Source organism: Physeter macrocephalus, chromosome 11 (assembly GCF_002837175.3).
Source record: "Physeter macrocephalus isolate SW-GA chromosome 11, ASM283717v5, whole genome shotgun sequence".
NCBI lineage: Eukaryota > Metazoa > Chordata > Mammalia > Artiodactyla > Physeteridae > Physeter > Physeter macrocephalus.
In genome coordinates, this window is record NC_041224.1 from 88,410,141 (window position 1) to 88,421,820 (window position 11,680).

At 36.7% G+C, this 11,680-nt stretch overlaps 1 protein-coding gene across 4 annotated transcripts in view; it reads left to right on the plus strand.

Moving 5' to 3' along the window:
* TRPM7 (transient receptor potential cation channel subfamily M member 7) overlaps positions 1 to 9,793 on the plus strand; it is a 114,773-nt gene extending 104,980 nt beyond the window's left edge. For 3 of the 4 annotated variants that reach the window (XM_024133799.3, XM_024133816.3, XM_024133808.3), the window contains one exon: positions 8,296 to 9,716. In XM_024133799.3, the coding sequence (XP_023989567.2) occupies positions 8,296 to 8,426 (131 nt within the window). In that variant the 3' untranslated portion in view covers positions 8,427 to 9,716. Of the gene's footprint in view, positions 1 to 8,295 lie in introns of all 4 variants that reach the window. The other variant, XM_024133795.3, reaches the window with a different exon arrangement.
* The last annotated feature ends 1,887 nt before the right edge of the window (positions 9,794 to 11,680 follow it).

Consider the following 11,680-nt stretch of genomic DNA (forward strand, 5'->3'; position numbering starts at 1 on the left):
AGGTTAGCCTGGAAAAGAGCTGGGAAAAGAGTGTTCTGTGAAACAGGAAGAGGAACTGCAGATACAGTCTCTCATGATAGTAACTTCATCTTTATATTAGAAGAATTACAAGTTATTATTATTATTATTATTATTATTTTTTTTTTTTACAAGTTATTATTGAATCATAAGTTATATCACAAACCAGTTGTTCTCACCCTTTGGTGTGTGTCAGAATCCCCTGTGGAACTTTTTCAAAATTACAGGTGGCTGGCACTCACCCTTGAGCTGTATTTTTTTTTTTTTTTTTTGCTGTACGCGGGCATCTCACTGTTGTGGCCTCTCCCGTTGCGGAGCACAGGCTCCGGACGCACGAGGCCATGGCTCATGGGCCCAGCCGCTCCGCGGCATGTGGGATCTTCCCGGACCAGGGCACGAACCCGTATTCCCTGCATCAGCAGGCGGACTCTCAACCGCTGCGCCACCATGGAAGCCCAGCTTGAGCTGTATTTTTAAAAGTCCCTCTCATTATGACCAATAATATAGTAGTAGTTAAGAGCTTGGACCTGGGAACCAGACTCCAGGGCCTCAGAGAATACCTACATCATAGAGGTTTGTTGTTTTTTGTTTGTTTGAGGATTAAATGAGTTGGTATTTGTGAAGTACTTAGAACAGTGACAGGCACATAGTAAGCATGTTAATACTACTATCTGTAAATTTTTAAAAATTGTTCATTGTTAATAGATACAGAAATTATTTATTTTTGTATATTGACCTTGTATTCTGCATTCTTGCTAAACTCACTTAGTTCTAGGAGGTTTTTGTTTGTTTGGTTCTTGTTTATTGTTTGTAAATTCCTTGGAATTTTCTGGGTAGACAATAGAGACAGTTTTATTACTTCCTTTCCAATCTGTATGCCTTTTATTTCTTTTTCTTGACTTTTTGTAATGGCAAGGAATTCAAGTACAGTGTTGAATAGGAGTAGTGAGAGTAGACATCTTCCATGCCTCATTTCTTGAAGATGCTTATCCTAAATGTTCACTGAATTTGTCAGATGTCTTTTCTGCATCTATTTGTATGACCATTTGGTTTTTCTTCAGTTGGTTAGTATTACATTGAATTACATTGATTGACTTTTTAAATGTTAAGCCAGTCTTGTATTCCGAGGACAAACTCCACTTTGTCATGGTGTATTTTATATATATATATATATATATATATATATTTTTTTTTTTTTGTTTTTTTTGGGTCTTTGTTGTGGCAGGTGCAGTTGGTTAGTATTACATTGAATTACATTGATTGACTTTTTAAATGTTAAGCCAGTCTTGTATTCCGAGGACAAACTCCACTTTGTCATGGTGTATTTTATATATATATATATATATATATATATATTTTTTTTTTTTTTTGGTTGTTCTGGGTCTTTGTTGTGGCAGGTGGGCTTCTTAGTTGCAACTCACGGGCTCCTTAGTTTTGGCATGTGAACTCTTAGTTGCAGCATGCATGTGGGATCTAGTTCTCTGACCAGGGATTGAACCCAGGTCCACTGCGTTGGGAGTGCAGAGTCTTCACCACTGCGCCACCAGGGAAGTCCCTGTCATGGTATATTATCTTTTTTGTGTGTTGTTGGGTTCAATTTTCTAATATTTGTTGATGATTTTTATATTTATGTTCATGAAGAATATTGGTCTATGGGGTTTTTTTCCTTGTACTGTCTTTGTCTTGTTTGGTGTCAGGATAATACTGACCTTAAAAATAAGTTGTAAGTGTTTACACCTCTTGTTTTGGGGAATAGATCGTATAGAACTGATATTATCCCCACTTCAAATGTTTGATAGAATTGTCTAGCAAAACCATCTCAGTCTGAAGTTTTCTTTGTCAGATGCTTTTTAATTAAGTTTAATTTTTAAAAATAGATGTAAGTTTCTTGAGTGAGTTTTAGTAGTTTGTGTCTTTAGGGGAATTGGTCCATTTTATTTGTTTTTGTTTTTTCCAGTTTCATTGGGAAATAATTGATATACATATCTATAAGTTTAGAGTGGATAGCATGATGGTTTAATTTACATATATTGTGAAATGATGACCACACTAGATTAAGCTAACATCCATCTTCTTGTATAGATAGAATAAAAAGAAAGAAAAAAATGTTTTTCCTCACGATAACTCTTAGTATTTACTCTCTTAACAGCTTTCCTGTATATCATACAACAGTGTTAGCTGTAGTCACCATGTTGTACATTACATCCCTAGTACTTATTTATCTTATAACTGAAAGTTTGTACCTTTTGACCACCTTCCTCCAGTTCTCCCTCCCCTCACCCCTCTACCTCTGGTAACCACAAGTCATCTGTTTCTGTGAGTTTGTTTGTTTTTTTGTTTTTTTAGGTTCCATGTATAAGTGAGATCATACAATATTTGTCTTCATTTTATTTAAATTGTCAAACTTATGGACATAGAGTCAGTGATACTACTATCTTATTTTTTTAAATGTCTGTTGGGGGGTGTCTGTGGTGAATCCCTTCTTTCATTAGGGTAATTTGTGTTTTTTGTTTTTTGGTCAGTGTGGCTAAGGTGTATCAGTTTTCTTGATACTTTCAAAGAACCACTTTTTGTTTTCATTGTTTTACTCTATTTTCTGTTGTCAGTTTCATTGACTTATTGTCTATTATTTCCAGGTTTCTGCTTGCTTTGGGTTTAGTTTGTTTTATCTCTAGTTTGTTAGGGTAAAAATTTAAAATATTCATTTGAGACTTTTTTTTCTAACAAAACACTTTAGTGCTGTAAATTTTTGTCTAAGCATTGTGTTAGCTGCATCCCACAAATTTTGGTATTTAAAAAAAATTTTTTTTTGGTATGTTTTAGTTTGATTTTTATTTTATAAATATTTCTTATTTCCTTTGAGATTTCTTCTTTGACCTATGGATTAATTACAGGTGTCTTTTTTGTTTGTTTGTTTACTTTTGTCTTCATTGGGTCTTCATTGCTGTGCACAGGCTTTCTCTAGTTGTGGCGAGTGGGGCTACTCTTTATTGCAGTGCGCGGGCTTCTCATTGTGGTAGCTTCTCTTGTTGTGGAGCAGGGGCTCTAGGTGCGCGGGCTTCAGTAGTTGCAGCACGCAGGCTCAGTAGTTGTAGCTCACAGGCTCTAGAGCGCAGGTTGAGCAGTGGTGGCACACGAACTTAGTTGCTTTGCAGCCTGTGGGATCTTCTCAGACCAGGGCTCAAACCCATGTCCCTTGCATTGTCAGGCAGATTCTTAACCACTGGGCCACCAGGGAAGTCCCAATGAAGGAAAGTTTTTTGATAGTGTTGTTCTGGTTTTTAATATCCTTGCTGATTTTCTGTCTATTTATTCTATTTATTACTTAGAAAAAAGGTCTCTAAGTATAATTGTTGATTTATCTGCTTTGCTTTCAGATCTATGAATTTTTTTTATAAGGTCTTTTTTTTAAAAAAATGAGTTTATTTATTTATTTATTTACGTCTGAGCTGGGTCTTTGTTGCTGTGCGCGGGCTTTCTTTTAGTTGTGGCGAGCCAGGGCTACTCTTCGTTGCAGTACGCCAAGGGCTTCTCATTGCTGTGGCTTCTCTTGTTGCAGAGCACAGGCTCTAGGCACTGTGGGCTTCAGTAGTTGTGGCTCGCAGGCTCTAAAGCGCAGACTCAGTAGTTGTGGCACACGGGCTTAGTTGCTCTTGTGCGCGGGCTTTCTTTTAGTTGTGGCGAGCCAGGGCTACTCTTCGTTGCAGTACGCCAAGGGCTTCTCATTGCTGTGGCTTCTCTTGTTGCAGAGCACAGGCTCTAGGCACTGTGGGCTTCAGTAGTTGTGGCTCGCAGGCTCTAAAGCGCAGACTCAGTAGTTGTGGCACACGGGCTTAGTTGCTCTGTGGCATGTGGGATCTTCCCGGACCAGGGCTCGAACCCGTGTCCCCAGCATTGGCAGGCGGATTCTTAACCACTGTGCCACCGGGGAAGCCCTATCAATTTTTCCTGCATGTATTTTGAAGCTTTGCTCTTAGATACATACAGATTTACAGTTGTTATGACTTCTTGGTGATTTAATTTTTATTAAATTAATGCCATGGTAATTCTCCTTGTTCTAAAGCCTGTTTTGTCTGATATTAAGATAGCTTATGATTAGTGGTTTCATCAGGTATCTTTTCCCATTCTTTTTACCTGTGTATATCTATTTAAAGTGGTTTTCTTGTAGACAGCATATAGTTAGTTCCTAGGTTTAATTTGTTTTTTAAAATCTAACCATTTCCATCTTATAAGAGCTGTTTTAGACCCTTTACATTTAATGTAATTATTGATATGGTTAGATTTTGATCTACTGTTTTATTGTTTTCTGATTGATGTCTCTGGTTTGGTTTTTTTGTTGTTTTCTACACCCCACACCCCACACCCCTCGCTCTGTTTTAGTATTCTGTTTTATCTTTAGTTTTTTTAGTGGTTGATCTTAGTTCCCCTTACCTAAGAATGTATTTCGCTTTCATTCCTGAAGAGTATTTTCACTGGATCTAGAATTTTAGGTTGACATTTCTTTCTTTCAGCACTTAAAAAATGTTCTGCTGTCTTCTAGCCTCTGTTATTTATGATGAAAACTCCACAGTCACTTGAATTGTTCTTCCCTTATACATGATGTATCATAATAATCTATCTTCTTTCAAGATTTATTCTTTATTTTTGGTTTTGAGCAGTTTGATTCTGTGGTTATGTTAACTGCAGTTAGCAGTTATGTCTAGTTGTAGCTTTCTCTGAGTTTATCCTGTTTCAGCTTTACTAAGCTTCTTGAATTTGCCAATTTATGACTTTTATCAAATTTGGGGAGTTTTTAGCTATTAGTTTATCAAATATTTGTCTGCATCAATCTCTTCTCTTTCTGGACTCTCATAAAAAGAATGTTAGACCTTTTGATATTGTCACCCGGGAACTTGTGGCTCTGATTACTTCCTTAAAAATTAATTTTTTTCTTTTGTTCAGATTGGATACTTTCTATTGATCTACACACACATTCACTGACTCCTCATTCTTTATTTCTTCATTCTGCTATTAAGCTCATGCACTGAATTTTTTATTTCGGTTATATTTTTCAGTACTACAATTTCCTGTTGGTCTTTTTATACTGATTATCTGCTGAAAACTTATTTTTCCTTTCATTTTAAGTCTGTTTGTCCTACGTCATGGAGTATGGTTCTAGTAGCTAGTTTAAAGTCTTTAATTATTCTACCATCTGGGTAACCTTGGGATTGGCTTCTCTTGGTTGTGTTTTTCTTTGAGAATCTTTGAAATGTTCCTGTTTTTTGTATCTCTAGTAATTTTAGAATGTGTCCTGGATATTTTGAATATTATGTTATGAGATTTGAGATCTTATTAAAAATCCTCTATAGAGAATTTTGAATTTTGAATCCTTGAGATTTTTGGTGTTAGTAGGCAATCAACTCAGTTAAATTCAGTTCACAAGTCCCAGTCTATCTTCTGTGTGGCTGTGCCTCTAATGTCAGTTTAATTTTTAAAGCCTTTGCATTATTAATCAGGTCTCTCTCACATGCGTGTCAAACATGGGCAAGTCTGGGACATGAGTGAAGGTCTGCACCATAGTTTAGTTCTCAAAGCCTATGCTATGCTGTCTTTCCACATATGTGCCACTCAAGCATGAGTCTGGGATTTCATACATAAATTTAGAGTGCCTCTCTCTCCATTTTCCTCCTCTCCATGATTTCTTCCATACTTTGTGACTCCTGGGGGCCTCTTCTTTCCTGTTTGTTTTTTTTTTGGTACACTGACTAGAAAGCCAGGATTTTGGCATCCCTGCGCTGTCACACACATTCTGCAATTAGGTCTGTTTCTGGTGCTGAAAATAATACTTTTTAGATCATAGAGGTACCTATTCTCAGTTCTTCTGGTCAGAGAGAAGGGTTTTCTCTTGGAGTTGTAGGTTCTTGCCCAACTGCCACCACTATTGGAATGCCTCTTCATGACCAGGGCTTCTGTAAAGCACAGAAGAGCAAAAAGAATAATTAAAAAGAGGGAATTCCCCTCAACATTTTCCATCCCACAGGGTCCTCCTTCCTTATCCTGTGGCCAGAAGGTCTTAGAGCTTTTTGTGTCCATGCTCACTGTATGTTTCTGTGATTGAGCTATCTTCAAGTCTAAGCCCAGAAATAAGAGATGGGAAAAAAACAGGAAGCTCACCGCCATATAAATCGTTCTTTAAGTTCTGATTTCCTTCTCCTATATGTCTGCTGTTACTTTTCAGAAATCTGAGATAGTTGCTTTATGTATCATGTTTTTACTTATAATCAGTTTTTACTTATAATCAGTTTTTACTTGTAATCATTGAGAGAGAGAGAGAGGATGGAATATGCTTAGTCCATTTAAGCCAGAAGTAGAACACACAATGATGAATTTAACAGGCAGCCCAGATGTAATTTTTGTTTGGTTTTGATACAATGCAATATTTAATAGCATATCTGTTTTTTAAATTGTCATTTAAAGGATTTTACAGCTTGAAAGGGACCTTAAAAGCAACCCAGTCCTACTCCATCGTTTCACAGAACATAAAATAAGAGTTTACATGATTTGCCCATGGTTACACCATTAGTTAACAGCATTATAATTGTGTTTGAATTATAATTGTGTTTCTGTCCATTGTTCTTTGTGTACACTTCAGCTACAAATTAATTTGCATTCCCTAAGGCCCTACTGGCAAAGTCTTGAATTTAAAGTTTATCAAAAATTGTTCATACTGTGTAGCAAATATGTATTTGGATCATTGAATATAGACTATTACTGAAATTAAAATTAACAGTTCATATTCTGAGTGCTAGTTCTGTTTTACATGGAGATAAAAGTATAAGGGTATATACATGACTATGGTTTGTTTATAAAGTATAAATTTGATAACTACATCGTTTTCCAGTTCTGTAACCATTGTCATATATGTCTATTACTCCCTGAGTTCATCCTATCCCATAGCTATAAAGGCAGTGTACATACTGATAGTACCAAATTTAACTGAAGACTAACTTCTTTCCTGAGCTCCTGTTTCTATACTGAGTTTCCTACATTGATACTTGAATTACTTTTAAGTAACACTTTCGCTCCAGAACTCTTGACTTTCATTTTCCACTCCTACCCATGAAATTCTGCTTCCCTGTCTCATTAATGGTTACCCAGTTGCTCAGGCTCAAAACCTAAAAGCTAGCCAGTTCCTTTGTTCTCTTACTTTTCATAACCAATCTGTCAAATTCTGTCTGCTCAAATTCTGAAATCTCCCTAGAATTTATCAATTTCTCTTCATCGTCATTGCCACCATTTTGTTTCCTGGATTCTTACCAGTTGCCCTCTAACAAGACTTCATGTGATGATTGGAATGGTCATTTTGAACAAATTTGATTACATTCCTCCCTTAAGACTTCTTAATACTTTCCAGTGGATTTTCACCATAATCTGTACTTAGCTTGCAAACCATGAATCAGAGGTCAGCAAACTTTTCTGTAAAAGGCAAACAAATGAAGTATACATTTTAGGCTTTGTGGGCCATATAGCCTGTGTCACAGCTACCCAACTCTCCCATTGTAGTACAAAAACAGCCATAGAAAATCTGTAAACAAATTTCTATGATTGCATTCCAGTAAAACTATTTGCAAAAACAAGTAGCAGGCCAGATTTGGCACACAGGCTGTAGTTTGACAACTGCTGACTGTTAATGATTGTTTGACCTCATTTTATCCTAGTCTTTCCCTCATTCACTACATGCAAGCCATGCTGATTCTTGCCATTCTTGGAACACACCAAGTGCATTTCCTTTTTGCAGTCCGCAGTTAACTTTCTCTGCATAGAGTACTCTTCCTGGGACTTTGATAGGTCATTTCTTAATATTCAGGTCTTATATGTTACCTCCTGTGGCTTTTCTGCCCAGCCCTATCTAAAAGAATCACCTTATACCGTCACCCACCTGACCCTCATCACACTATTTTCTTCAAAGCACTTGCTACTACTTATAATTGTCATTTTTCTATTTGTTTTTCTTCACCTACAAGAATATAAGCTCCATGAGAACAGGGACCTTACCTGCCTTGTTCACTGCTGCGTTTCTACACTTACATGAGTTACTGACTCATGGTCGGAGTATAATAATTATTTGTTGAATGATTTCATTTTTATGTGTATAAATTTTGAGTTTTGAATTTATAACAACCTTGTAGAAAATAGATCTGGCATGTTTAGAGGGAAATTGATTTAGAAAATGTTCTTAATTTTCTGTTTCTAAGCGATACTCTTTTTTTCTTTTTTTGTTGGGGGTCATGAATATAGATCTGAAGAGGAATGACTATACACCTGACAAAATTATATTTCCTCAGGATGAGCCTTCTGATTTGACTCTTCAGCCTGGAAATTCCACCAAAGAATCAGGATCAACTAATTCTATTCGTCTGATGTTATAATATTACTGAATCATTGGTTTTGCCTACACCTCACAAAAATGTTACTGTCACTTTTCATTTAGGAGGGAATTGTTTGGTAATAAAGAAAATTGTGTGCTAATTGAATATGCTGAACTGGCACATTTAAAAGGTCAATATTGTTTTGACCTGATTAAATTAATCAGGAACTCCCTATACAATACAGCTGGCAGCTGTTAAATTTTAAAGGTAAAGAAAAATTAGTATTTATAACTTTTTAAAGGGCTCTTTTTAACAGAGGATTTCATTTGGCTTTGTTCTGATGAGGGTAATTAATACCCTCTCTTCATGTGGTGCAATACCATTAACCAAAGTTAGGTGTCCATGCAGATTTTATTGGCAGCTGGTTTACTGCCATTCAGCTAGCGAAATGAAGAAATCACCCAGTCTTTTGGTTAAATGGCAGTCAGGTGTCTTCCTCAGTGTGTTTTAGTGTGTTCAGTGATGATGTCACTAGTGCCCAGCTAGATGCTTGTTGTTTCCCATCTCATGGGAGAGGAGATGGCTTGTTATAATTCTAGATCTACAGGGATATAGAAAGCCCAAGCTGAAAACCATTTTGTAAGAGGGACCTTATGAATCAGGGTTAGGCTCCTATTTAAAAGATAGAGCCAGTTTTTTCGTTAAATAGAGCCCAAATTGTGCAAAGTATTAGTGCTTTTTTTTTTTTTTTTTAAACATTGTTAAGTAGAAGAAAGCCATGGTAGACTGGTATAATAACCTAAATACATCAAAGGAGAAACTTAACTCACTGTCCAAGAGAAGTTACCTTGTGAGAAAAGTTAAAGTGCTTTTTTCTTATCTATATCTACTATAGTTGCAACTTGGAAGTTACATACTTCTCAAAAGATTTTATTGACCAGTATATCAAATCAGAATGTAAACATGAATTCTTGCATATATTTAAAATTGTGTAGGAACATCTGAACATGAATATTGTTTATGGTACTTAAGAAATTGAATTGGATTATCATTATGTGATGTTGGGAGATTGCAATGCAACATTATGCCAATAAAATGTAATTTAACTGCCCCAGATATTGTTGAATACTCAACAACAAGAAAAGCTTTTCATCTGTCTGAAGTTCTGTGCTTTGACTTTTTTTCTTTCTTTTTTTTTCCCCTAGGTACTAATTTTAATTTTTATTTGGGAGGGAGCAGTGTAAATCTTATTTGTATTCAGTAGTGTATCTCATAGATACAGACAAGGGAAAAAGAGATAAGCTGTTCAAATAGTGTTTATTATTGATGGGGGGAGAAAGAAAAAATGTATTAAAGATATTATACTGTATACATTTTGTATATCATTAAATCTTTAAAAGAAATTAAATAAATTTATTCTTGTTTACAGATGTCTGAGTTTAATCATTCTGAAAAATTAATATTTTCAGTGTTATTTTTCATTTTGTATATCATTAAATCTTTAAAAGAAATTAAATAAATTTATTCTTGTTTACAGATGTCTTACTGAGTTTAATCATTCTGAAAAATTAATATTTTCAGTGTTATTTTTTTCAGAATATCAGGGTTTTTTTTAATGAACCATTTGTACACGTGTGCATTTTGATCTCCTGTACAATGTTTAAAGTGATCTTGATTTCCTACTGGGTCTTTATTTATTTATTTTTGGATCTGTTTCTTGTTATGTCAGAAAAGGATATGAATTGTCTACTGATATTTAATTTTTTGATTATTTTCACATGATAATAATAGTAGTTGAGGGCTTCCTTGGTGGCTCAGTGGTTAAGAATCTGCCTGCCGATGCAGCGGACATGGGTTCAAGCCCTCGTCCGGGAAGTTCCCACATGCCATGGAGCAACGAAGCCCATGAGCCACAACTACTGAGCCTGCACTCTAGAGCCCACGAGCCACAACTACAGATGCCCGCGTGCCTAGAGCCCATGCTCCGCAACAAGAGAAGCCACTGCAATGAGAAGCCCACGCACCGCAACGAAGAGTAGCCCCCGCTCGCCGCAGCTAGAGAAAGCACGCACGCAGCAAGGAAGACCCAGCGCAGCCAAAAATAAATTAATTAATTTTAAAACAAATAATAGGGCTTCCCTGGTGGCGCAGTGGTTGAGAATCCGCCTGCCGATGCAGGAGACACGGGTTCATACCCCGGTCTGGGAGGATCCCACATGCCGCGGAGCGGCTGGGCCCGTGAGCCATGGCCGCTGAGCCTGCGCGTCCGGAGCCTGTGCTCCGCAACGGGAGAGGCCACAGCAGTGAGAGGCCCGCGTACCACACACACACACACAAAAAATAATAATAATAATAGTTAAACACTTATTTAGTACTTAATATGTGTCAGGTACTATTCTAAGTACTTTACATACATTAACCCATTTATTCCTTACAACAGTTTTATGAAATAGGTGTTATTATTATTCTATGATGCTGATTAGAAGATCACAGCATTAGGTAAAGTAACTTTCCTCAGATTCTTATACTTAGTAGCAGCACTAGAATTTGAACACAGGCAGATGGGCTTTTTTGTTTTTTTATACTGTAGGTTCTTAATTAGTCATCAGTTTTATACACATCAGTGTATACATGTCAATCCCAATCGCCCAATTCAGCACACCACCATTCCCACCCCACCGCGGTATTGCCCCCTTGGAACAGACCCCATAGGTCTGTTCTCTATATCTGTGTCTCAACTTATGCCCTGCAAACCGGTTCATCCGTACCATTTTTCTAGGTTCCACATACATGTGTTAATATACGATATTTGTTTTCCTCTCCTTGAATTACTTCACTCTGTATGACAGTCTCTAGATCCATCCACGTCTCAACAAATGACTCAATTTCGTTCTTTTTTATGGCTGAGTAATATTCCATTTTATATAGGTACCACATTTTCTTTATCCATTCGTCTCTCGATGGGCATTTAAGTTGCTTCCATGACCTGGCTATTGTAAATAGTGCTGCAGTGAACATTGGGGTGCATGTGTCTTTTTGAATTATGGTTTTCTCTAGGTATATGCCCAGTAGTGGGATTGCTGGATCATATGGTAATTTTCAGTTTTTCAAGGAACCTCCATACTGTTCTCCATAGTGGCTGTGTCAATTTACGTTCCCACGAACAGTGCAAGAGGGTTCCCTTTTCTCCACACCCTCTCCAGCATTTGTTTGTAGATTTTCTGCTGGTGGCCATTCTAACTGGTGTGAGGTGATACCTCATTGTAGTTTTGATTTGCATTTCTCTAATAATTAGTGATGTTGAGCAGCTTTTC